The sequence below is a fragment of the Hypanus sabinus genome, chromosome 5 (genome assembly GCF_030144855.1).
Source record: "Hypanus sabinus isolate sHypSab1 chromosome 5, sHypSab1.hap1, whole genome shotgun sequence".
Classification (NCBI taxonomy): Eukaryota; Metazoa; Chordata; class Chondrichthyes; order Myliobatiformes; family Dasyatidae; genus Hypanus; species Hypanus sabinus.
Window position 1 is genome coordinate 9,052,728 of NC_082710.1, and position 27,100 is coordinate 9,079,827.

The window sequence follows — 27,100 nt, forward strand, 5'->3', positions numbered from 1 at the left end:
CACCTCCAAAAACTATTACCCATTTTAAGCCTGTAGTGTTCTCACACAGGTGTAAAAGAACTCTGAACTAAACACCAAGCATAAACCAGTCAATGAGGCGGTCCCAGTAAGATTAACTGTTTACTGTTCACTCTTCCACATTAACGTATGGTGAAAACTGTTGTTAAAACAATACAAAATAAATACAGTATTTGTTTCCTTTTCTTCATCACATTTACATCATAAATACTTGCAAAAGTAAAACTACAACAACTATATTACATTAAAGTGCAACATACAGTCAGAATCTACCTACACCATCAACTGGCTTTAAATACATCAACACAAACTATCCGTAACTCTTTAAATAACAAAAAACATAAACTTATCAACCGTCATTACTTTTAACAGAATCAGCGTTAACATCTTTAATTCAACATATTGATTATCGATTATCTTATGAACTTACGGCGTTGCTTCTCTGATGTTTCTGAGAAAGAAAACTTTTCTCACGCTGATCCTGTACACACTTAAGCCCCCTCCTTCCCATTTCTCCAAACCGGTATTTTCCCACAAGACGTGGCGTAACCAGGTGTGACGTCATCGCATGCCGCGATATATCACAGACAACGAATTTACTTTAAACAACCTTAACTTTAACTAGAAAACGATTACAAACGAATTACTAAAGCGAAAATATAATAAACTAAACAAATGCCTTAAAGACAACACACTCCCCGCCTGACCTTCGTAAGGTCACAATGAACATAATACAAAACTTCAGTCTCTAAACCAGTCCTTAGGTAGAAGTAGAATGACTTCTGCAACTGGCCTTTGGTAAGTTTTCACATCACCTTGGTCAGAGGTTATCAACTTGACCTTCCTTACATGTCCATCCCTACTAGGGAATGTGGCAGTGATTCTGGCCATTGGCCAGCAGTTGCGGGCGATTTGCTTGTCCCTGAGAAGAACTAAATCTCCAACTTGAAGATTCCTGTGAGGTTCTGTCCACTTTTGTCTGTGTTGCAACAAAGGTAGATATTCATGTCTCCAATTAGACCAGAATCGATTTGCCAGAGCCTGGACCTGTCTCCATTGCTTTGTGTACAAATCCTTATCAGAGAAGTCCCCAGGTGGAGGGTGAGCTCCTGCCTTCTGCATAAGGAGCATTGATGGTGAGAGTATGAAGGGGTTTTCTGGGTCAGAAGACACAGGTAGGAGTGGTCGTACATTTATAATGGCTGTGACCTCTGCCATTAGTGTGCACAGTACCTCTTGGGTCAGTCCGGTGCGTTGCTGCAGAAATATTGAATCAAGAATTCTTCTGGCGATACCAATCATCCGCTCCCATGCGCCTCCCATGTGAGAGGCGTGTGGTGTGTTGAAATCCCGGTTGCATCCCTGTTGACTGAGGTACCTTTGCACCTTGTCCATCCCCAGCACCTTGTACGCTCCAATAAAGTTTGTGCTACAATCAGACCTTAACTGTTTTGTAGGGCCTCTTAGAGCAAAGAAGCGCCTGAGAGCATTAATGCAGCTGGAAGTATCCAAAGATTCGATTACCTCAATGTGTACCGCTCTTGAACTCATGCAGCTGAACATGATGGCCCACTGCTTGCTCTCTGCTTGTCCTCCTCTGGTGCATCTCGTAGTGATAGTCCAGGGACCAAATACATCGAGCCCCACATGTGTAAAAGGAGGGCAGGCTTCAAAGCGTTCTGGTGGGAGGTCCGCCATACGTTGAACTTCCAACTCCCAAGATCCACAGACCCATTGCCCTTATTGCTCCTTCCGTCAGGTGACGGCCCTGATGCTTTACCTGTTCATGGTGATGGCGAGTGAGCAGTAGGAAAACATGGCTGTCTTTGGGCAGGATTACTGGGCTCTTTTCTGCAGCTGGAAAGTGGGAGTGTATTAACCGGCCTCCAATGCAAATGATATCGTTCTTCAGGATCGGGTTGAATTTCCTGAAAGAGCTCTCCTTGTCTGCTAAGATTGCGACCTTCTCCTTCTGGAAGCGCATCAGGACCCCGAGAAGGGTATTGTTAAGATCGGGGCCTGTAAGGAGCACATCATTAAGGGAGATACCAGCGCACTGAGCACTGGAGTCAAAGACCATCCTGATCTGATTGGACTTTTGTGGGTGGTAAACCCCAAACGTTGGGAGGTACCAGCACTCCTCGCCTTCCCTCGGTGGCGGTGCTACTTCAGCATGTCCATTAGTGAAGATCTTCTTCATAAATGCTATGTATTGTTGCTGCATCTCAGGTTTCCTTTTCAGGGTTTTTTGCAAGGACGTGAACCGCTTGACTGCCTGCTCTTTGTTGTTTGGCAAGCACTGGCGTGGTTCTCTGAAAGGTAGTGGGGCGACCCAATTATTTGCTTCATCTCTGAAGACCTTGGTGTCCATTATTTTTGAGAAAATGACGTCTTGAGCTGATGGAGCAAGTTTGTTATCATGCTCAGTTTGAGTTAAGACTGACTGTCCCAGTGTCTTGTCGGTTACCTTATATTTGTTAAAGCCTTGTCGTGCTTCCTTGATACACATGAAACTTGTGCAGGGTTGAAAAATTGAATGGCGGCCACTCTCTAGCACATTAGTCTTGAGTGTGTTATCTGTCGGTTTGTGTACATTGCCAAGGCACACCTCTCCTATCACCACCCAGTCCAGATCCAGGCGTTGGGCAAAGGGGGCATTGTGTGGTCCATTGACTTGCTGACTAACCTTGTGCACCTGGAGAACATCTCTTCCTAATAGCAGGAGTATTTCTGCTTTTGGATCCAGTTCTGGGATGTGCTTGGCAATGTGGTGGAGATGTGGCTGGTGTAGCACTGCACTTGGCGTTGGGATCTCAGTGTGGTTATTCAAAATTTCCACTCTAAGAGTGGAGGGAGACAGATGACAACTTTACCATCCAGGGACTCAAGCTGGAAGCCTTCTGCCTCCCTTCCATAAGTTTCCATGTTGCCTGAGCAAATTCTAAGGTAGTATGGGAACTGCTCACTCTCAATGTTGAACAAGTCAAAGAACTCTGGTCTGACTAGTGAGCGATTGCTCTAATCATCCAGAATAACATAGGCTTTGATGGCCTTGTCTTTGGCTCCCTTAGGGTACACCTTAGTGAGGCAGATCTTTGAACAGGAACGGCTTGACTGAGCTTGACTGCAAACTTCTGTGCAGCTCGAGCTGACAACAGTTGTCCTGGAGTGAGCCTCTCCCTCCCTGCCGTCCTGTTGTGAGGGTGAAGGAGCTTTGTTGGTTTGCGGTAACGGGCCGGGATGCATGGCCCCATCGTGATTAGTGCTAATACATTCCGGGCACTTCACGGAGATCGTACACCCTCTAGAAAGGTGAGAGGTAGAGGAACAGCATTTAAAACATTTTTTTCTCCTTGAGAAGGGCCATTCTCTCTTCAAGGGGTTTTTTCCTAAACGTTCTGCATTTTTTGAGGGGGTGGGGTTTGTTGTGCAATGGACAATTCTTGCTAGGGTCATTGTTAGTTGTAAAGACTTCAGTTTTACGCACTGAGACAGGTTTATTGATGTTGAAATTATTCGAAGTGGATTTAACTGGCTTGGTGGAAATTGTACTGCTACCTGGACTCATGAAGCTAGGGTCGTTTCGCTTCTTTGCCTCCTTGCGCACAAACCTAGTGAAATACTCAAAGGGAAGAAATCAACCATCATTTTCTTCCTTGTACTCTGAGCCAACAGACACCCACCTTTCCTGCAGCCCAAATGGAAGTTTGTCCACGATTGGTCTAATCCCATACGAAGTATCTAGGTATGATAGACCAGTTAAATAGCCATCTTCTTTGGCGCCTTGAATCTCCATGAGTAAATCTCTGAGCTCTCTTAACTTAGTGTGGTCCTTGGCTGACACCTTAGGAAAATTTTCCAGACATTGAAATAGTGCCATTTCAATAATTTCAGGGGCCACATAGCACTCCCGAAGTCTCTCCCATGCTTTGCGTAAGGCTAGCTTGGGGTTGTTGATGTACACTGAACGTATGCATCTCACCTGTTTGCATAATTCTTTTCCCAGCCATTTCGTCATAAGATCCAACTCTTGGGTTGCTCCGAGCTGGACTCCATGGATAGCGTTGGTGAATGTGGAGTACCATGCACGGTAATTTTCAGGTTTATCGTCAAACTGGTATAGTCCTGAAGTGACGAGATCTTGTCGCGCTAAATACTGTGCCATGGGTTCAACTGCAAGTGGCATGCGGCCTGGGGGAATATGTCGGCGGGTATATGACTGAGAGCGTACCTCTGTTATGGAATTTGCTGTTCTGAATTCAGCCTTTGCCTCTCCTCTCACCAAATCTGGTAAGTTGGGTGTCGAGAAGTATTTGTCATCAGCCCTTTCATTCTTGAATTCGTCACGGAGTTGCAAGGGTAAATTGTCTTCCTCAGATGGATGTGATGCAATTGGGCCTCTCTGAGACTCCTCATGGGGTGGGATGTTAGCATATAAGTATGGAGAGGAAGAACAAATCTTCAAGTCCATTTGAGATCAGACATAGTCGCTTGTGCGTTCCAATCTCGTCCTTACTGAAGTAGATTTTACGTCATCCAGAACATGCATTTCTTCAGCACTTTCTATTATCTCTGCTTCCACCCTGGCAGCTTCGGCTTCTCGGTGTAGCATCAGCACTTCTAACTCTGACTCTATCCTTACCTTTTCCAACTGGTTTTCAGCTTCTCTGACAGCCGCTTCCTTTTCTCTGGCAGCTGCTTCTTTTTCTCTGGCAGCCTTTTCCATTTTCAATTTTGCTTCTTGTTTGGCGTACAACGCTCGTACCTTGGCGGCTTTTGCTTTAGCTCTTGCATGGGCAGCCTTACTTGTTGATGCCCTACTGTCCCTGGCACTGGATGGCAATGACTTGATGCTGGATCGTGAAGCCATCGTAGCACTTGAAACACCTGGTAATGCCGCCTTTTTACTGTAGTGTTCTCGCACAGGCGTAAAAGAACTCTGAACTAAACACCAAGCATAAACCAGACAATGAGGCGGTCCCAGTAAGATTAACTGTTTACTGTTCACTCTTCCACAATAACGTATGGTGAAAACTGTTGGTAAAACAATACAAAATAAATACAGTATTTGTTTCCTTTTCTTCATCACATTTACATCATAAATACTTGCAAAAGTAAAACTACAACAACTATATTACATTAAAGTGCAACATACAGTCAGAATCTACCTACACCATCAACTGGCTTTAAATACATCAACACAAACTATCCACAACTCTTTAAATAACAAAAAACATAAACTTATCAACCGTCATTACTTTTAACAGAATCAGCGTTAACATCTTTAATTCAACATATCGATTATCTTATGAACTTACGGCGTTGCTTCTCTGATGTTTCTAGTGCGTAGAAAGAAAACCTTTCTAGCACTGATCCTGCACACACTTAAGCCCCCTCCTTCCCGTTTCTCCAAACCGGTATTTTCCCACAGGACGCCGCGAAACCGGGTGTGACGTCATCGCATGCCGCGATATATCACAGACAACGAATTTACTTTAAACAACCTTAACGTTAACTAGAAAACAATTACAAATGAATTACTAAAGCAAAAATATAATAAACTAAACAAATGCCTTCAAGGCAACACAAAGCCTCTTAATCAAGATAGATCCCTTTTCCCTGTTCCATTGAACAGTCTTTCCAAGTGAAGCACTTCTTCCAATTGAGTCCACTACATTCAGTGCTCACATTGTGTGATATCCCTGCTCAGTCTGCAGGGGCACTTAAATTCTCCATTCCATTCCCATTGTTATCTGTGGCCTTATGCACTACTATAGCAAAGTCCAATGTAAGCTTCAAGAACAACAGATTATTCTCCATCAGGACATGTTGTAGCATTCCAATATTTTCTCACCCATTTCTGGAATTTTGATGGAACAACTTGAAATGAGTATAGACTGGCCTCTGTGATCTTATGGATATCAGTTGGATGCTGAGATAGATCTACTATTCGTCATTTCTGGGTGAACGTGATTGCAAGTGTTTCAACCTTGCTTTTGACACACACACATACTGCTTGTACTTAGTAGTGCCATTGCTCGAGTTGAGCATGATGTTCTAAGGCAGGGGTTCCCAACCATTTTTTATGCCATGGACCCCTACCATTAACTGATAGGTCTGCAGTCCCCAGGCTGGAACTCCTGTTCCAAGTGGTTAATCTGGGATGTTATGGTGGATTCTCTTAATGGAGAACGCTTGTGAGTGACTTTATCTTACATGGGGAGGCCAATGCATGGACACCTACCTCATTAGGACAGTGACTTCCGACCATCTGCATTCATCTACTTCACCAGTGTCCATCCTTCCATATTAAAATCAGATTCAGAATGTTATCAGGACATTCAATTCAAGGATGGGGATGTTCTTGAAGGACTCTGTTCCCATTTGCTGTTTAGTTCCCTACCACACTCATCATACAAATGTACAGTCATTAGCTACTTTACTACACACCTTCAGTACTTAATAAATTGACCTCTGAGTATATGGCCGTGGTCTTCTGCTGCTGGAGTCCATCCACTTCAAGGTTTGACATTTTGTGCGCTCAGAGCTGCTCTTCTGCACATCACTGTTGCTCGCATGGCTATTTGAGTTACTGTCACCTTCCTGTCAGCTTGAACAAGTCTGGCCATTCTCTATGTCCTCTCTTAAGGGGTTTCCACCCACAGAGCAGCTGCTCACTGCATGCTTTTTTGTTTCTTGCATCATTCTCTGTAAATTACTGAGACCATTATGCATGAAAATCCCAGGAAATCAGCAGTTTCTGAGATATTCAAACACGAACAATCATTCCACAGTCAAAGGGATTGAACAATCCTTCTAAGTCACTTAGATCACATTTCTTCCCCATTCTTATGTTTGCTCTGAATGACATCTGGACCTCTTGACCATGTCTACTGCTTTTATGCATTGAGGTGCTGCCACATCATTAGCTGATTAGATATTTGCATTAATGAGCAGGTGTACTGGTGTACTTAATAAAGTGGCCACTGAGTGTATTCAAGAGGAGGAAAAGGAGTTTCAAAGTGTTTACAGTAAGACCACATTTGGTTTGTTGAACTGAGTTAATAATGGAAATTTGTGGGGGATAGGGCCAATATTTGATAAATACTGAACATATATCTTTTTCCTTCAAGATTTCTTATTAAAAATATTGGTCTTTGACCAAGTTTTTGGTAATCGCTCTGAGTATCCAGCATGTGATTCAAAGTTTGTTCGTTCTTTTTGGATTTCCTGCTTCATTCAATGCTATAAATAATATTGTTATTCTAAGTACTTTTTTCTAAAGTATTAAGACATTGGCCAGTTTGTCATTTCTTGGGTTGTAAAAGTAAACATTCCCTTCAAAAATGTAACATTAAATAATCACTTCAATATTGGTTTTATATTAAAAATAATTTATAGGATCCATTTTAATATTTGAGTAATACTGTACTGTAAGTATATTGTTTAAGAGTTCTTTGATTTGTTTACATAATTTAATACAGGTTGTATGTAAGAGTATGTCATTACACCACCACATCACATACACACACACACACATATACACTCCTCATTTAAGTAAAACTAAACATACACTAGTTATCTCTAGCTTTTGTGTTTCTCTTTCAGTTAATTTTGGAGTTACAAAACATAAAAGTACTGACAAGTAACTTTTAAAACAAACCCAAGACAACCTGTTGAAACACAGCATGTTTTTTCTTCAACAGGGGAGAAAGATGTTCGAGTAAAGAAAAAATGCACAGCACATTTCTTCAGAAGCTCACAGAGACAATCAAGTTAAAATAAGGTAACAAACAGACAAAATTCACAGGTTCATAAACAGTGAGTACTGGGTGATAGTAAATACATATATATGCAGAAATGGCTGGCTACATCAGAAAGATAGACATGCTCAATTGCATAACAGATAACTGGGAACATATCCTAAATGAATTGAGCAGTGTTTTGAAATGAAATAGCCAATGAAAACCAATTGCCGGTTTTGCTGAGTTCAATGGGTGGGAAAGCGTAAAATGCTTTTAAGCACAGAATGCTTAAAAGTTTGACTGCTCCACCTAAACCAGCTATAATGAAAATATTGCAGGAATATTTAGAACCAAAACTATTGTTGATTACAGAATGCTTTAGATTTTATAAGTTGACTCAAAAGGAAGGGGAGTCTATTCAGCTTACATGGCTGAATTGAAGAAATTGTCTGAGCATTGCTAGTTCAGTGCTGGGCTTAATGATGCACGGAGAGACTGTTTAGTTTGTGGAACCTTACAAGAAAGCATTCAAAAATCGGTCCAAATTAAAGTACAGCTCACATTTAAAAGAGCAGTTGAAATTGTTGTATCAATGAAAATAGCAGACAGAGGTACAATTGAGTTGCAGTCGGGAATGATGGAGTGGTGGATGCCCCAAGGCCGAAGGATGTGACAGAGTTGTGGTGCTTTTTAGGATTTGTCAGTTACTATAGCAGGTTCCTGTCAAAGCTGGCTACTGCGCTCCACTCCCTGAACTCAATGCTGCAGATTGGGAAGAAGCGTCAATGGACAAAGCTGTGTAAGATGGCTTTCAACAAGGCAAAGTAAATCGTGATATCAGGCACTGTACTCACACGCTATGATTCACATTGTTCAGTGAAGCTTGCCTGTGATGCCCTGCCTTATGGTATGGGTGCAGTCACATGCTATGAGTGATGGAAGTGAACACTCCATTGTTTTTGCATCACATTTCCCTATCACTGTTGAGAAAAATTACGCATAGTATGACAGAGAGGCCTTGAGTCTGGTTTGGAGTGTAGAACTCTTCAACTAGTACCAGTATAGGAGAGTGTTTACTCTCATTACTGATCATCAGACACACAAAGGTGTTCCACTAAGAGCAGCAGCACAAATGCAGAGATGGGCTGTTTCTTGGGGGACACAATTACAAGATCAAGTTCAAGAGGACAGCTAAACATGGAAATGCTGATAGAACGTCCTGTTTACCCTGGGAAAGGAAATTACTGAAAAATTTATGGAAGAGGACACTCCTCATGGAAATTGAAACTCTCCCTATAACAGCAGAGATGATCCAAAGGGAAACCAGAAAAGAGCCCGCAGTGCCTCAGGTCTACATGGCAGGATTGTGCAGCAGAAATTCCAGTTCCCCCATTTTTATCCATGCAGGGATGAACTTTCCCTTGATGAGGGTTGCCTTAACTGGGGATTGAGAGTTGTTGTACCATCCAAGCTGAGAGCTAAAGTGATGGCGCAGTTACATGCTGGCAACCTATGCGGGTCAAAATGAATGTGTTAGCTCAAAATTTGTCTAGTGACCTGGGGACAGATCGACAGATCGAGCAGCTTGCCATTCATTGTTCAGGTTGTCAAAGCATCCTGAAGATAGGTGTTCAGAGCTGTCAGAACCACTTTCTACAGTCCCAGAATCAACCCTTGCAGCCACCATGAACCTGAGATTGTTTCACAGCCACAAGTCTCACCTACCAAGCAGAATGGCCTTGCCACTTGTCAGGAAAGACATTATCCCACGAGAGTAAGAAATCTTTAGGTGTGAATGGGACAATTTTAAAATCTATTGCACTGTGTATGTTTATATAATAATTGCATTATATATATAATTTATATTTGTACATATATATTACTGGAGAGCAATACATTGCATATTCAAGTTGAGATATATTCTATATTGAGTTGAAGCTTATAGCTAAGTAGGAGGAAGTGTGGTGTACTTAATATTTTAGAAATATTTGAGTAGATTGTAAGTATAAAGCTTGATTGCACATTCGCTGTTTACTTAATTTATTATGGGTTATATGTAAGAAATTTGCAAATGGCATACAGCATTATGCCACCGCGTTATATAAGAGTGCCACTCACTGAGGTAAATATGAGTTATTCCCTGGCTCCTGCGGTTTTCTCTCAATTCGTTTTGGAGTTACAAAACATAATAATGATTACTGGGCAAATGCTAATTACCCAAAGAATCACAAACATTCAATATCTATGGAACAAAAGCTTTTTAAGTTTGTTGGGTATGTATAAACATTGCACAATGTATGAACTGTGTTTTGGCTTCAAGGAGGCATGAATAAATAATACAAATCTGATGAAGAAACATCTAACAGTATTCCATTGTTCTTTACCCTGTATGCTGTTACTGTCTTTGTAAAGATATCATCACCCTACACTGGTACATGTCAGAAGTCCATGACACGTCTCAGCTGCAGAGGTTTCTTTCTTACTACAGTCTAATTGATTATTTTATCTATTTGTCTGGAATTGTTTGGATATATCAGTTTGCCAAAGAAACAAGCAGAGCTTGTATTAGTGAAATAGAGCAGTGCAAAATATCTTTTTCATAACTGAATGCTTAGGAATAAATTCTCACTAATTTCCTCTAATCTAGCTCTGGAGAAGTTTGAAGAAATCCTGATTAGGCATACAAGAGTAGCAGAATGGAAGTTCAAAAGAAATTTTTGGTTTCAAGGTACTGCCTGGGACACATAGACTCTGCCACAGTTGGGGCAGGATGTGTCTGACTTGTGATGGATAAACCCTGTCATTTCTGCTGGACATCTGTGTGCTCAAGGCATACAGATTTGAAGCTTTTACTGTTATCCTTAATTGTCCATGAAGACCAGAAGCAGAGTTAGGGCATTCATTCCATTGAGTCTGCTCTGCCATTCCATCATGGCTGATTTTTGTTCCTTCTCAAACCCATTTTCCTGCCTTCACTCTGTAACCTTTGACACTCTTACTAATTAAGTACCTATCAACCTCTGCTTTAAACATACCCAATGACCTGGCCTCCGCAATGGTCTATGGCAATGAATTCCACAGATTCACCACCCTCTAGCTGAAGAAATTCCTCCTTATCTCTGCTCTAATGGGAAATTCCTCTCTGCTAAGGCCATGCCCTCTGTGTCAGTATCTCCAGCTGAACTCTGTCTTTTTGTGTGTTTCCCCTGTAGCCGTCATTGTGTTTTTGTATTGCCATGTTTGTTTTCATGCCCCATGCATCCTGTCTCTACCTCTGCTCTACTCCGGCCCGTGTCACTGATTACTTTGCCCTCACCTGTTTCCCATTAGTACCTGTATTGCTGCCACCTGTGTCTCATTGTGCTCCACCTATCATCTGCCTCTCTGTTTATTGCTCAGTATATTTTCACCTGTGTTTTGTCAGATTGTGCCTGTGAGTTTTCCTGAACTTTCCGCTATTCATATCTAAACTCTGTCCTTATGAGTATCAATCCTGCCTGTTTATCTTGATTGTTCTGGTTTTTCACTCAGACTGTTTCCGGATTTTGATTTTTGGATTTCTCTGGATTTTTTGACCTCTGCCTGAACTTTGACACTGACTTTGTTGCCCCTCTGGATTTGTTACTCAATAAATACTACAGTGTGCATAGTACTTGATCTGCGATTAGGTCCCTGCTCCAGCGCCCTGACATTCTGGTCCTAGACTTTCCCACTAGTAAAAACATCCTCTCCAATTCCACTCAATCTAGGCCTTTCAATATTTGATGTGTTTCAATGAGAATTCCACTCATTCTTCCAAACTTCAGTGAGTACAGGCCCAGACCCATCAAATGCTCTTTATACATTAACCCTTTCATTCTTGGAATCATTCTTGTGAAGCTCGTCTGGACTGTCTCTAATGCCACCACATTTTTTAGATAAGAGTCCCAAAACTGCTGGCAATACTCCAAGTGCGGTCTGACCAATGCCTTATAACGCCTCAGCATTACATTCTTGTTAATTTGAGCTGTCATGGGTCAAAGACTCCCAGGAATGTTGCAGTTTTTCACCAATGCTCTACTAACGTTTGTAAAGTTTAATTTTCTTTTCTCTCCTTTTAACTGATAATTTCTTCCTGTCACAAATCTCAGTTTCCCCTTCTGAAGCGTAGTGTCGGATGTGTTGGCGTGGCCTGGATGAACTCAGCAGGTCAGGCAGCATCTGCTAAAATGAGCAGTCAACGTTTTAGGCCGAGATCTTTCGTCAGGACTGAAGAAGGAGGGGGCAGGGGCCCCATATGATTCCTATAATTGTAGGACTGACAGAGAGATACAGGTAGAGATTGAGAGGGTGAGAGGGAGAGAGAGAGAGATAGTGATAGATAAGAGAGATGGATAGAGAGAAAGAGGGATAGAGAGAGAGCGTTTGTGTCAGTTAGGCATATTAATTAGAGTTCAGAAGAAAGAATGGGATTTCATAAAAACCTACAAAAATTTAACAAAAAAAATGTAGAAACCTCTGTAAACACTCACCAAGTCAGGCAGCATCTCTGGAAAGAGAAGCACTGTACTTGATGTTTCATGTCCAGAATCCTTTATCTGAACTGAGAAAACAGGAAAATAAATTAGTTTGAGACGATGGAGAAGTTGAGGGATGGATGGGTAAAGGGAATGTCTCTCATTAGGAAAATTTGGATAATTTAATTTGTCAGTTATGTAGCAATTAAGACTGACATTGGTGTAGAGTGTTGCTAAAACATTGCCAAGACTGGACAGATGCAGAAAGAATGTTCCCAATAGCAGTGAGCCTAGCGGTCACAGCCTAACGATATGAGGTAAGCCATTTAAGATTGTGAGGAAGTGAAATGACTTCTCCCAGAGACCACATACAAAATGCTAAAGAAATTCAGTGCAACAGGCAGCATCTATGAAGAAAAGTGGACAGTCAGCATCAGACTCTTCATCTGGACCTACTACAAGACAAATCATTACATATATTTAAGGAGTTGTTCTTGCAACTCAAAGTATCTAAACGTAGTAAATGGGACTAAGTAAGTAGTCCCATTATGGGATATGGGAAGAAGGCTGGAAGAGTTTTCTGAATTTGGATGATAAGCCATGATTGTACTGATTGTTGGAGCAGGCTCAAAGGGCCAAATGGTTTAATCCAGCTCCTATTTCATCCTCACCACTGTTGTATTATAAAACCCAAGTTATTCCAGCCTTTTGTCATTAATATTCACCAGCACAGGGTACAGGAGAGGCAGTTGATGCTGAAATTCAACTGGAATTTACTATGGATAATGATCACATTTATTGGTAAGAACTGTATGTTCCCTTGGGTTGTTTTTGCAATAGCATTGCTTATCATTTTCTGTATTTTTAAATACCCTTTCTTAACCTGCTTGCTGTGGGAATTCAAGGAATCTACAGTGTTGTGTATGTGGCCTGTTTACACAACTATGTTATTAATAAAAACGCTGGAGATGGGAACTAAGTTTTATGGTTTTTTACTGGTAGAGTCCGAACTTGACACACACATACAGATCAATACGTGCCTAATAGCGCATGCAACGATGTGTTATTAAAATGTAAAGTAGTCCCTTATTATAAGTTATGTGGTACATACAGCAAATATGAATCAAGGATGCACTGATTAAAAGGCCGACTGTACATCAAAGTTTGAAGTAAATTTATTATCAAAGAACAAATATGTCGTCATATACAACTCTGAGATTCATTTTTTGTGGGCATTCACGGTAAACACAATAGAATCAATGAAAGACCATCCCCTAGAGGATATACAAACATCTGTAACCCTCTCATAGGGCTCATATGCAAACTTGGCTTGTTCGCTAACTCTGCCAACAGCCACATGACTCAGCAGTGAAAAGACACCTTTCATAAACAACATACGCTTAGGGTCGGTATGATTTGGGGTGCAACCAAACAGGAAGGTTAGGATGTTCTGATTAAGGAACAGTGATCGTAGTGAATGCTGTGTAAATACACAGTTTTTGTTCACCAGAAAATTAACTGATTGCACACCAACATAAAATTACAAATGAAATGTATTTATCAAATTTTCAACTTTAACAAACAGTTACAGAAAAAGAAAAGAAAAATAAAAGGGGCAAAAAAAAACAAATCTGATGTGCACATAAACTTTGGAACTAATTTCTATAGTAGCTGGTATATTGTTTTACTCGTGTTGAACCCACATTCTGTGTGAATTTCCCTCAAAGACCATCTTGAATGAACTGGTTCTCTTAGGAGTTTTGGCATTTCCTCCTTGGAGCCATTTATCTGCACAAAGCACTTCTTACAATGGGGCTCTCCTTTGAACAGGATTCTGTGGCATCTTCCCTTGTGCCCCACTCAGCAGCTCCTGCTAAAAGACAGACCACTGTCCTTTCGAAATCTGTCCCCATCCAGCTCTGGAGGATGTCCCATGCCATCCCACTCACGATTGTCTGACACAACGCTTCCAAGTTGGACAACGTGGCTCCTGATCTTTAGCTGAAGCCAAAACACTCCTACCGATAGGGCACACTGTTCTTACAGAAAACTGCTAAAATAAAATACCTTACAGCATAGCAGTAGAAATCTTAACCTGGCCATTATACAAACATTGTGCAAAGATAAACAAACTGTGCAAATACAAAAAGAAAGTTAAAAAAATAAATAAATAAGCAATAAATACTGAGAACATGAGATGAAGAGTCCTTGAATGTGAGTCAATAGGTTGTGGGAACAGTTCAGTGATGGGGCGAGTGAAGTTGAGAGAAATTATCCCTTGAGCCCTTGGACACTACCTCACTTTTTTAATATATGTTATTTGTTGTTTGCACAATTTTAATCTATTCAATATATGTATACTGTAATTGATTTATTATTATTATTTTAGGTTTTTTTCTTCTATAATATCTATTGCATTGAATTGTTGCTGCTAAGTTAACAAATTTCATGATACACGCTGGTGTTAATAAATCTGATTCTGGTTCAAGAGCGATTAGGATCCTTTTACCCTTGTCATTTCTTAACTCAACCCATAGAGACTCTACAGCTTTCAATCCTATGTCATCCTTTTCTAATGATTTAGTATTATTTCTTATACATAGGGCACACCACTCCATACAATCATAGACTGACTGTATGTACTTAAGTGACACCAGGTTATGTGTATGTAGTGATGGATGTCTGAAGAACTCAGTATTTGTACAGGGAAACAACAGGACCACATGTTGGGGCTTGATCCGAGATGTCAACCACTTCAACTCCAGATGCTGCCTGATCTGCTGAGTTCCTCCAGCACTTTGTGTATATGGTCAAACTCAAAATAAATTTATCTTAGTACATATAGGTTACCATATATACTACCAGAAGGTCTATTTTCTTGCAGGTATATACAGGAAAATAAAGAAATAAGTAGACTTTATGAAAAGATCTACATAAACAAAGATTGGTAAACAACCGATGTGCAGAAAGGACAATTTGTGCAAATTAAAAATATGGAGCACATAAATAATACCGAGAACATGATTCGTGGAGGCACCTTTTGGGAAAGGAGGGAAGGTTTGTGGTTGGCAAGATTGAGGTAGGATAAGCAACACACACAAAATGCTGGTGGAACGCAGCAAGCCAGGCAGCATCTACAGGAATAAGCACAGTCGATGTTTTGGGCTGAGACCCTTCGTCAGGACTAACTGAAAGAAGAGATATTGTGAGATTTGAGAGGGGGAGGGGAGATCTGAAATGATAGGAGAAGACAGGAGAGGGAGGGATGAAGCTAACAGCTGGAAAGGTGATTGGCAAAAGGGATACAGAGCTAGAGAAGGGAAGGGATCATGGGACGGAAGGCCTAGGAGCAGGGGTCAGCAACCTTTACCACTGAAAGAGCCACTTGGACCCGTTTCCCACAGAAAAGAAAACACTGGGAGCCGCAAAACCCGTTTGACATTTAAAATGAAATAACACTGCATACGTTTTTTTTGCCTTTATGCTATGTATAAACAAACTATAATGTGTTGCATTTATGAAATTGATGAACTCCTGCAGAGAAAACGAAATTACATTTCTGCATGCAACAAAAACATTTTGAACTCCGAAAAAAAGACGTTGGGTTGAAAGTTACTTTAAAGTAAAATACTCAATGTCTATTTGAGTCCTTCTTGTATTTATGAAAAACGCCGAACTTAAATTTTCCGCCAGCAGCAAACCAAAAATAACATCAGCCAGCTGTCAGCCTGAAAAATAAAAGGACTATTTCACTGAACAATGAAAAAATATGAATACACATAAAATAATAGGCAATTAAAATATTTATCATACTTGGTTAATGGGATTTCTGCTCCTGGACCTCAGCGCACAGCGTCTGCACATCAGGGCTGTATGACGTCACCTTCATCTTTACACAGGATCGCAAGCTGTCATCTGTGAGGCATGCGCGATGTTTGTTTTTAATAAAGTTCATGTTGGAGAACACCTGCTCACTTACATATGTGGATCCAAAGATCGACAGGACTCAAAGCGCATACTTTTTAATGTTTACATAAATGTTTCGAACACAAGTTTGTCCGGTTTTGGAAGGTTTTCAATATCACTCCATTTGTGTTTCTGAGCAAGAACGGGCAACATCTTCAAGGTCTGCTGTCAAGCGTCTAAACTTGGACACCCATATGTCTTTGTCGGCTATGTCGGCCAGTTCCATCTCAAGATCAGGTTGACTCACACCTGCCAATGCAGTCGTATTCAGTAGGGAAGGATCGATGCTTAAGGGAGTGACCGGGAAGGATAATGTGTTTTTTTCCTCTCTGAACTCACAGAAGCGTTTCCCAAACGATGTTTGCATTGCGATGATTGCAGAATGTAAATACTCCGAAATTATCATGTCGTGACCTTGTTTGAACTCTCTCAAATTGGGGAAGTGAGACAAAGTGCCTTTCTGTAAATCTCTGGCAAGCACTGTCAACTTGCGCTCGAATGCCAAAACATCCTCCAACATGTGCAGGGCTGTACGTCCTTACCCCTGAAGAGCTGTGTTCAGCGTGTTCAGGTGCGCTGTCATGTCTACCATGAAGTGTAGCTTTTCCAGCCACTCTGGCTGTTCCAGCTCAGGAAAGGTGAGCCCTTTGCTGCCCAGGAAAGTTTTCACTTCTTCCAGACACGCGACAAAGCGTTTCAGCACCTTCCGTCTGGACAGCCAGCGATAAAAACACGTTGTAGCGGTGTCTGTAAACTGCAGTCAAAGATAGCTTTATTCAAACTAAACAGCCTTGCTTTTAAGCCTCTCTCAACCCAGCCCCCATGGACGCAGATGCTGCAAAAGACGCGTACTCACAAACCCCCGTAGGCTATCTCCCTTAGCCGGAATGCTGGCTAATTGTGAGCCGTTTCGGATGTCGCCACACTTAGATTGTACAAGATCACCATAATCTTCAAATTTAGAATTACATTTCAAAAGCTAACAAACTAACATAAAATACATTTTAATTAAATACTGACCAATTATTTCCCAAAGCCACAGGGAGCCGCAGCACAGAGGTGAAAGAGCCACAAATGGCTCGGGAGCCGCAGGTTGCCGACCCCCGGCCTAGGGAGAAAGAAAGGGGGAGGGGAACACCAGAGGGAGATGGAGAGCAGGCAAGGAGTGATTGTGAGAGGGACAGAGAGAGAAAAAAGAGAGAGAAAAAGAAAAAAGGGGGAAATAATAAATAAATAAATAAGGGATAAGGTAAGAAGGGGAGGAGGGGCATTAATGGAAGTTAGAGAAATCAATGTTCATGCCATCAGGTTGGAGGCTACCCAGACGGAATATAAGGTGTTGTTCCTCCAACCTGAGTGTGGGTTCATCTTGACAGTAGAGGAGGCATATTATAACATGATAGACATATCAGAATGGGGATGGGAGGTGGAATTAAAATGTGTGGCCATGTGGAGATCCTGCTTTCTCTGGCAAACAGAGCGTAGGTGTTCAGTGAAACGGTCTCCCAGTCTGCGTTGGGTCTCACCAATATATAAAAGGCCACACCGGGAGCACCGGACACAGTATACCACACCAGCCGACTCACAGGTGAAGTGTCGCCTCACCTGGAAAGACTGCCTGGGGCCCTGAATGGTGGTGAGGGAGGAAGTGTAAGGGCAGGTGTAGCACTTGTTCTGCTTACAAGGATAAATGCCGGGAGGTGAGATCAGTTGGAAGGGATGGGGGTCCGGCACGAATGGGCAAGGGAGTCGCGTAGAAAGCGATCCCTGCGGAAAGCAGAAAGGGGGGGGGGGGAGGGAAAGATGTGCTTGATGGTGGGATCCCGTAGGAGGTGGCGAAGTTACGGAGAATTATATGTTGGACCCGGAGGCTGGTGGGGTGATAGGAGAGGACAAGGGGAACCCTATCCCTAGTGAGGTGGCGGGAGGATGGGGTGAGAGCAGATGTGCGTGAAATGAGAGAGGTACATTTGAGAGCAAAGTTGATGGTGGAGGAAGGGAAGCCCCTTTCTTTAAAAAAGGAAGACATCTCCTTCGTCCTGGAATGAAAAGCCTCATCCCGAAGAGCAGATGCGGCGGAGACGGAGGGATTGCGAGAAGGAACACTTTGGCACTGTTGATAAACATGGGAATGGGTGGTGTGATTTTTATAAGGTACCAGAGACAGTGGAACGTGTGATCACGGGGTGCCACAGGTGGGAAGCTCTTTGGGCAGATCTGGAATGCCCAGGTTGCGGGATATTCTGGCACCTGAGTCAGGGACGGTTAAGTGGTGAGATTTTATAATTAAAATAGGTTTGGGAGGCAGGATCTGATGCCCATCATTAGATTAGGTGGCGGTAACGCACCTTCCCGATGGATACGAGCCACCATTAGCACAGAAGAAGCTTTACAGCGCGAGCGAAGTTATCCACCCGTTAGAAGTTCTCGCGATATCTCCTTCAACCTGCCCCTGCGCACCAGAAGACTGCTTCGGATTGGACGGCCAGTCGCCGTGAGCGGAATCCAATTGGACGGGAGCCTGGTCTGACGTCACCACGAGCAGCGGGACGGCGGCGGCGGCGGCGGGTCGGACGGACGGACGGACGGACGGGGGCTGAGGGTTGGTAGTGTTGGCGATGGACTTGCCTTCTGGCACGCTGTGTGAGCCGGCTGGTGCCCAGGCCTCTCCGAGGCGAGCGGGAGTTTTCGCAGCCCGTCCAAGGAGGGAGGTGCAACTGGAATAGAAGAGTCGGGGCCAAAGCTCGAATCTGAGAGCTGGTTGTATTTAAATGTGGATAAATCAAACGGGAGCTCAGGAAGTACTGCAGATACTGTGAATCCAGAATATCTAACACGCAAAATGCTGAAGTAACTCAGCGGTTCAGACACCATCGATGTCGTAGTTTCGGGCCGAGACCTTTCATAAGCACTGGATCGTATCTCTAAATTTCTCGCATTTATATAGCTTCCAAATATCTCTTAAAAATAGCACTCTGGAGGGCCCCGAAACATCCACTGTATTCACATCCAAGATGCTTCTGTGCTCCAGTATTTTTTTTTGTGTGTTGCTCTGGTTCATATGGGAGGAACTGGATTTGCTGGGGATCAGGATCAGGTATATTATCACTGAAATATGTCGTGAAGTTTGTTGTTTCCTGGTGGCAGTATAGTGCAAGACAAATTACTTTTAGTCACAAAAATAGTGCTAGACAGGAATAGTTAGGTTGAGTTCATGAACTGTTCAACAATCTGATGGTGGAGGGGAAGGAGGAATTCCTAAAAAGTTGGTTGTGGGTCTTCACCCTCCTGTACCTCCTTCGTGACGGTAAGGCTTTGGTGATGAATGTCACAGTCTTAAGTCAGTGCCTTTGGAAGTTGTCCTTGATGGAGACTTGTGCTTGCATTGGAACTGGATGAACCAGCTCTCTGCAGCATCTTGTGCTCCACTCATTGGAGTGTCCATAGCAGGTGAAATGTAAAGGGAGAAAATTGCAGAGACATTGGTGTGATTGTTCAAACATTTATAGATTTAAGGATGGTGTGTGGGGACTGGAAAATGGAGACGTTATACCCTGCATTTGAAAATTGCAGGGTATTTTCACTGCGTTTGAAAATTGGTGGTTGTATTATAATGTGCAGTAGCTTGGATTAGCAACACCAAAGCCTGAATTGTGTAGCAGTTAGCATGAGGCTGTTACAACTTGGGGCATCAGAGTTCAGCTAAGGCATCCTCTATAAGAAAGTTTATATGTTCTTTCCGTGTGTGTTTGTTTCCTCTGGGTGCTTCAGTTTCCAAAGATGTACGCACCGGTTAGTAGGTTAATTGGTCATTGTGAAATTTCATGATTAGGCTAGGATTAAATCGGTGGGTTGCTGTACTGGAAGGGCCTATTCCGTGCTGTATCTCTAAAATATCCTTCAAGGCAGGTAATAAATTTAATAGTCTTGATACTTTTTAAAATGCCTTAGTAATGAGAACTGACAAAAGCTAAACACACATTTGATTGTTTAGTTGGGTATAACCTTATGTGGTCCATCTGATAAAACATAATTACAAATACCGTTGACTGAATTAACTTTGAATAGTACAGGGAAAGAGGTTTTGGTATGGCCTTGCCAGTTAAATTCAGCTCCTGGAGGAGAAAACAACTTAACAATATTAATATGGGTGGCAAACCCCTGTAACTTATAGACCAGTCAGTTCAAGTTTGGTAAGAGTTCTAAAATAATAGTCACTCTCAGGATGCAGGAGCAACACCCCATATTCTCTCTACAGTGCCTCCAACTTGAAGGCATAGACATCAATTTCTCCTTTGATAATTTTTTCCTCTCTTCTATTCCCACTCTGGCCCCCTACTACTACTCAACTGCCTATCACCTTCCCCTGTTGCCCCTCCTCCTCTCCTTTCTCCCATGTGTCCACTCTTCTCTCCTATCACATTCCTTCTCCAGCCCTTTACTTTTCCCACCCACCTGGCTTTGCCTATCACCTTCCACCTAGCCTCCTTCCCCTCCTGTCACTTTTCTTGTTCTGGCATCTTGCCCCTTTTATTCCAGTCCTGAAGAATAGTCTCAACCCGAAACATCGACTGTTTATTCCTTTCCATAGATGCTGCCTGACCTGTTGAGCTCCTCCAGCATTTTATGTGCTTGTAATAATTACAAGTCACTCAGACAAATATGGATTGATTAGAAGGAGCCTATATGGATATAATAATTTCTAATCATGTTTGATGAAGTTACTGACAAGATAAATGAGGGAAATATAAATTATGTTGTATAAATAGATTTGCCTATTGCATTTTATAAGCTCCAATCTAACAGGTTTGTCATGGAAATTACCCGCCATGGAACGAACAGCAGCAAAGTGCCATAGATAGAAAATTGTCTTAATAAATCAGGAGTGGTGTACCATGTGGATTTCGGTTGATTGCTACTAGGATCACTACTTTTCTTAATCTGAACGTTGTTGGCTTGGACTTGTGTGCACAGTGCATGATTACCAAATCTTCATTTGACACAAGCTTAGAAATGCAATGAGCTGTGAAGATGTTGATATACTTGAAGAGGATGTGATAAGGCCATATGAAGCGGTGGATGTGTGGCAGGTGAAATTTCTTCCTGAGGAGTAGAAGGTACTATATTTTCTTCAGAAGAATGAGAAGAGGCAATAAGAGGGTGATGTAATGGGTTACAAGTCCAGAGGAGTGTAGATAAATGTACATAGTGAAAGTAGCTGAATAGGATGAGAAATTTGTTTAATCAAAGCATGAGGGATCCTGGGCATTGGAAATGGAGAAAGCAAATCATGGTGAAAATGTTGGCTTTCCAATTCTGGCTGTGTGATTTCAGATAAGAATAAAGATCTTGTGGTAGATGGAGAGGTGATTTACCAAAATGATGCCATTTATCATGGACTTTAGTTTTGTGGAATGGCTGGGTTGTGTTTCTGAGAACAGAGCAGGTTGCAGAAAGTAAAGGTGGTATAGAGTTGACGAACAAAAAAATGTTCCTATTGTTTCTAAACTTCCATCATAGAGTCAGAAATACCAGAATGACAAAAGTACTTGGGGCTTCTCTTAATTGAGACCACTGCCGGGTGGCCTCATTATGGTAGCTCATTGGCTATGTAGTTTTGTTTTTTTATTGGTACTTTTTCTAAGAACAAGTGAGTGGTCATTTGGTTGAATGCAAGTTGGGCCATGTTAAATATCCTTACATCTGTGTTTCTAAGTCAAGTGCTACCTTCCTATTGCTATCTATTGTACTGGGAGTGGTGACACAGACAGATGCAAGAAGGACATTTAAGAGACTTGGGCATGTGGATGTAAGAATAATAGAGGGTTATGGATTGTAGGAGAGAAGGGTGGAGTAGGTTTATAGGGGTTAGCACAATGTCATAGGCCAAAGGGTCTGTACAGTGGTGGCGGATTATTCAGTGTTCTGTGTAAGGCTGAAAAGTTTTAATGCTAGAAATTGGGGAATAGTATGGAAACTGAAGTACCAGTACTAGATTGATAAAAATGAATACTTGCTACTCCTTTCAGGATTTATTGCAGTGAGTGCCGGAGATGATGTACAGATTGTCTCCCACAATAGAGCAGAAATAAACCATTCAGCCCATTGAGTCTGCTCCACCATTTGATCATGGCTGATTCATTTTTCTCAACCCCATTCTCCTGCCTTCCCTCGTAACCTTTCACCTATTGTAACTTATTTTTAAGATGTATATGATGCATTTTACACTGGGAAACTTTACTTCTTACTAAAACATTGTTGTTCATTTTGGTTACAGGAGTAAATATTGGATGATGTTTGAAAATGTTTAACAACAGTACTCAGAAAAAATGCTGGATTTTTCACAGTGAAGAAATATTAGAAAATATGAGAAATGAAGCCAATCAGAAATTTCAGTCCAAAATTCTGGCAAGTGGAAAGGTAAAACACTCAATCTGTTCTCTGAAGTAATCAGATATTTTTAAGATACGATAACACTTTTTCCAATTTAGTGAGCCCTGGGTTTCCCTTTGGAAGTTAGACACATTTAAAAAGTTTTGGCTGACTTTAGATTGAGTATATGCAGTATTTTATCAATACAGATGTACTGTGGAGAGCATTCTAACTGGTTGCATCATTGTCAGGAATTGGGGGGGGTGCACTGCAAAGGGTTGGACAAAGCTGCAGAAAGTTGTAAACCCAGTCAGTTCCACCCTGGGCACTAGCTTCCCCAGGATCCAGGACAACTTCAAAAGACAGTGCCTCAAAAAGATGACAGTTGTCACTAAGGACCCCCATCATGTCCCTTTTCTCATTTCTGCCATCGATGAGGAGGTATAGCGATCTAAAGGTACACATTCAACTTTTCAGAAACAGTTTCTTTCCTTGAACACTACCACAGTAATTTTCCCTCTTTTTTTGCACCTCTTAGTTAATTTATTTTTAAGAACTGTATTCTTATTGTAATTTATAGATTTGTATTATGTACTGCCACAAAACAACAAATTTCACGATATATGCCAGTGATATTAAACCTGATTCTGATTGGGATCTGTGCTTGGAATTAAAGGATTGCAGTTAAATTACTAGACTGGCAGTCAGATGTATGGTTTTGGATTGAGAGGCACTAATTGTAAAAATGAAGACTTTAAATAAAGGCATTAATTTTGCAGCAGATCAAATCAGCGTGGATTCTGCTGGGCAGCACGCAAGTGTTGCCATGCTTCTGGAGCCAACATAGCGTGCCCACACTATACTAACCCTTACCATATGTCTTTGGAATGTGGAAGGGAACCTGGCACCCGGAAAAAAAAATCCACACAGTCATGGGAAGAACATGCAAACCCAGTACAAACAGTGGTGGGAATTGAACCCCAGTCAGTGATCTCTAACACTGTAAAGTGATGCGCTAACGGCTAGGTTACCATGTTTTAATTCACGTTACAAATTTGAAATTAAAGCTAGTCACAGAATTGGAAAAAGCAGGATTTAACAAATGAGTTGTTGTGACACCAATGCCCATCCTTAACCAGCCTGCCTATACAAGGAGTCACAGTGCAGCTCTAAATAAATAAAATAAAACATGAGGATTCATTAATATGGTTGGCTGTTGACGCCTTCTTTGTTTAGTGACAATTCAGGATGGATAATAAAATGATTGCATTATGAAAAATGCCCGTATCTCTAAATGAATTAAAATAAATATCCAAATGTAGATTAAAGTGAGACGAGATGTTGCTTATTTTCAGAATGTAAAATATGTGCAGGAGAGCATCTCTGACTGCACTGCACATTGAACCTTGAAGTGGATGGGCTGCAGCAGCAGAAAACTATGAACATAAACACATGGCAACTTTATTACAAAGAGGTGCCTAATAAAGTAGCCACTGAGTGTACATTGCCTGTCAAATAACCAACATTTTTCTCAAGTTCTCTCTGCTTAAGCTGGCTGTGTATCCTGCCTCCCATTAACTCTGTGATCTCTTTCAATCCCATAACCTTGCAAAATACATGCATTCTTTTTGTTCAACCTTGGTAATTATTCCTAAATTTACTCCATAGATTTTTTTAAGGGATAAATGTAGTTGGAATTTGTTCCTTAAAATATTTTCTATTTTTAGAACCACCTTCTTTTGCCATGTTTTCTCTCTCACTTTCCTTTTGACTCTGCCTTATTTTTGATCCTGAACTAGACTTCTAAGAGGCATCTTGGGATGTTTATTCAAGTTTATTGTAATTCAACGGTATATTAACTAAACTAAACAAAACAACGGGACCAAGGTGCAAAGCACAGTACATATATCATGTACATCACAAAATAATATTAACAGATAAAACATTCTGTTCTGTAGAAGTAAGTTAGTGTGGTGATGTTGCATTTCTTAATAAACTTGGAAGTTTAGTGAATTGCCGATACCTGTTGGTCTAGCAGGAGTTTCTAATCTGGGGTTAATGGTAAGGCTCCATGGCATAAAGATTGAGAACCTGGGTATCTCACTGTATTGGATATGGTTATACGATCTGACTTTTTTTCTTGATGAATGAACAGGTTGCTCCAAATGATTCTCTGCCTTTCTTGGAACCTCACGAAGAAAAAGTGTTACGTAAATACTATGAAAAACGACTATTGGATTTCTGCTCTGCATTTAAACCTGCCATGCCCAAATCTGTGGTGGTAAGAATATACATTAAATTTATATAAGAATTGAGAACAATTTTATGAACTGGTAACTAGCCATAAATTATTAACCCTGCTGCATTTTCAGATATATATATTTACCTTACAAAATAATAAATACTTCGCAAATCAAGGGACGCTGAAGACTTTATACAGACTCGCAAGGTTGACCCAGGCCCCATCTTCTATATGTAAATAAATGAGTGTTCAATAGTTACCTATAAACACAGTGAGCACTTTCGGACCTCTCTTGTCATGTGGCTCCTTGCTGTGCACTGTTGGAATGCAGAGTGATCTTTATTTGCACAACTACCTTGTGATTTCAAAACTGATCACTCAATGGAAATAATTTATTGGTTGATATTTTTCAATGTTGGTATTTTAAGTATGTTTATTGGGTTATTAATGCATATTTATACTTTTCAAATACTCTAGGGTATATTTATCTTTGGGGCTGTATATTCAGTATAAAGGAGCAGACTTTAGTCGTATCCTTTTTTTCCATTCACAGCCATATTTTGCAGATTTGGTATGATACTTCAGAATCGATTTTAAAAAATGTTTAATTATATTTTAACATGTTTAATGTGTTGAAAGTTGTTCCATCAATTGTGTGAATGTTCAACATTCAGTTATCCAAACACTAGACATTTTTTGGAAATATTCCATTTGATATTCATTTAGTTTTTGTTGACGACCTAGGCTAGTTATCAGATTCACGGTGGTAGGCAAGTCTGTTATCCTAAAACAAGTTGACGCTCAAGCCAATCATAACCTGCCTGATCACCCAATCTCTGCTTTAATAATTCCTTTTCTTTATACAATGCTATTAAAAATGCTGTTTTATACCCCCATGAGTCATTCATTTGTTATGTGCCGTGTTGAATGACATTTGTGATCGTGGTCTTATCCATGACCATGATTGTTCTTGGCAAATTTTTCTACATAAGTTGCTTGCCATCATCAATACTCTTCAGAGATTGTTAGCCTGGCGTCAGTGTTTGCATAAACCCTGGACTTGTGATATGCACCAACTGCTCATATGGCTATCTACTATCTGCTCCCATGGCTTCATGTGACCCTTATTTTGGGGGCGTGGGGGCGCTAAGCAGGTGTTACACCTTGGCCAAGGGTGACCCGCAGGCTAGTGGAGGGAAGGAGCTCCTTTAGCAAGACATATCTCCACTCCGCCACTCTGTCCCCATGAATAGGAATGGGAGAATGAAGCATGTTTCATGACAATGCTGAAGATGCTCAACAGGTCGAGCAGCATTTGTTGAGACATAAACAGAATTAACAATTCAGTTCAATGACTGGGGAGCCATTAAACTGACATTAATTCTGGTTTTCTTTCCATAACTGCTCCTTGATCTACTGACTTTTTAAATATTCTTAGTTCTGTTTTTAATTTATATTTTAGAATTCGAAAGCCCATTTTTCTGCTTTAAAAAACACAAAATTGGTCTGTTTACTAAGTACATAAAATGTTAATTTTTCCAAAACTTTGAATACAGGTGATCAAAATACAAATTCTGGCATAGTCATCCCCAAGGGTGCTGGATTTTGGATTTGTGACCTGTAGAAAATTGTTCAGAGGAAGATATATTGAGAACACTGTGTTTCTTTTGTCTAGGGTACAGCAAGTATGTATTTCAAGAGATTTTATTTAAGTAATTCCTTAATGGAATATCATCCCAGGACAATTATGTGAGTTTTCTTTTTACCTCTTGGTTGATTAGATTGCTTTGTTGCCAAATGTAAAAAATGTGTTTGCTTAATGTTTTATGCTATTATTGCAGTCCTGTTTACTTTACACATTTTATCTTTAGGAAAGATGTTCTAATGTTATAAGAATGTAACAATAAATTGCTGAGCTTAAAGGATTATTAGTCACAGTCTTGTCAACGGTATAAATGTGTCTTTTAATGAAACTAAATTTAAATGACTACTTTGAATTGTGAGACAATTGTGACTGTTTGCACTTAGGGAGGACCAACCAGAGTGTGGCACTGAATTGTGCGGTGCATCAGAGGGATCTGGGAAAACAGATCCATAATGCCTTGAAAGTGGCATCACAGGTAGATAGGGTCATAAGGAAAGCTTTGGCCTTCATAAATCAAAGTTGTGAGTGCAGGAGTTGTGATATGTGTTGATACTGGTGAGGCCTAATCTGTGCAATTTTGGTCACCTGTGTACAGGAAAGATATAAATAAGATTGA

At 41.1% G+C, this 27,100-nt stretch overlaps 2 protein-coding genes across 8 annotated transcripts in view; one reads left to right on the forward strand and one right to left on the reverse strand.

Annotated features, from left to right (window-relative positions):
- Nucleotides 1-204: 204 nt before the first annotated feature.
- On the reverse strand, nt 205-6,688 carry LOC132393645 (uncharacterized). Of its 2 annotated transcripts, none has more exons than XM_059969055.1 (2): nt 6,469-6,688; nt 205-5,052 (listed from the first exon to the last, which is right to left on the reverse strand). In XM_059969055.1, the coding sequence occupies exon 2, from the start codon at nt 2,525-2,527 to the stop codon at nt 1,688-1,690; it is 840 nt and encodes a 279-aa protein (XP_059825038.1). In that variant the 5' UTR covers nt 2,528-5,052; nt 6,469-6,688; the 3' UTR covers nt 205-1,687. Both variants share the same exon structure in this region, with proteins under 2 accessions (XP_059825038.1, XP_059825039.1).
- Nucleotides 6,689-18,745: 12,057 nt separating this feature from the next.
- Nucleotides 18,746-27,100, forward strand: part of ccnh (cyclin H) — a 29,646-nt gene continuing 21,291 nt past the window's right edge. Inside the window, exons 1-4 of one of the 6 annotated variants that reach the window (XM_059969357.1) lie at nt 18,746-18,827; nt 22,503-22,645; nt 24,753-24,878; nt 26,515-26,588. In XM_059969357.1, the coding sequence (XP_059825340.1) occupies nt 22,529-22,645; nt 24,753-24,878; nt 26,515-26,588 (317 nt within the window). In that variant the 5' untranslated portion in view covers nt 18,746-18,827; nt 22,503-22,528. The other 5 variants (XM_059969354.1, XM_059969356.1, XM_059969355.1 and 2 more) reach the window with 5 other exon arrangements.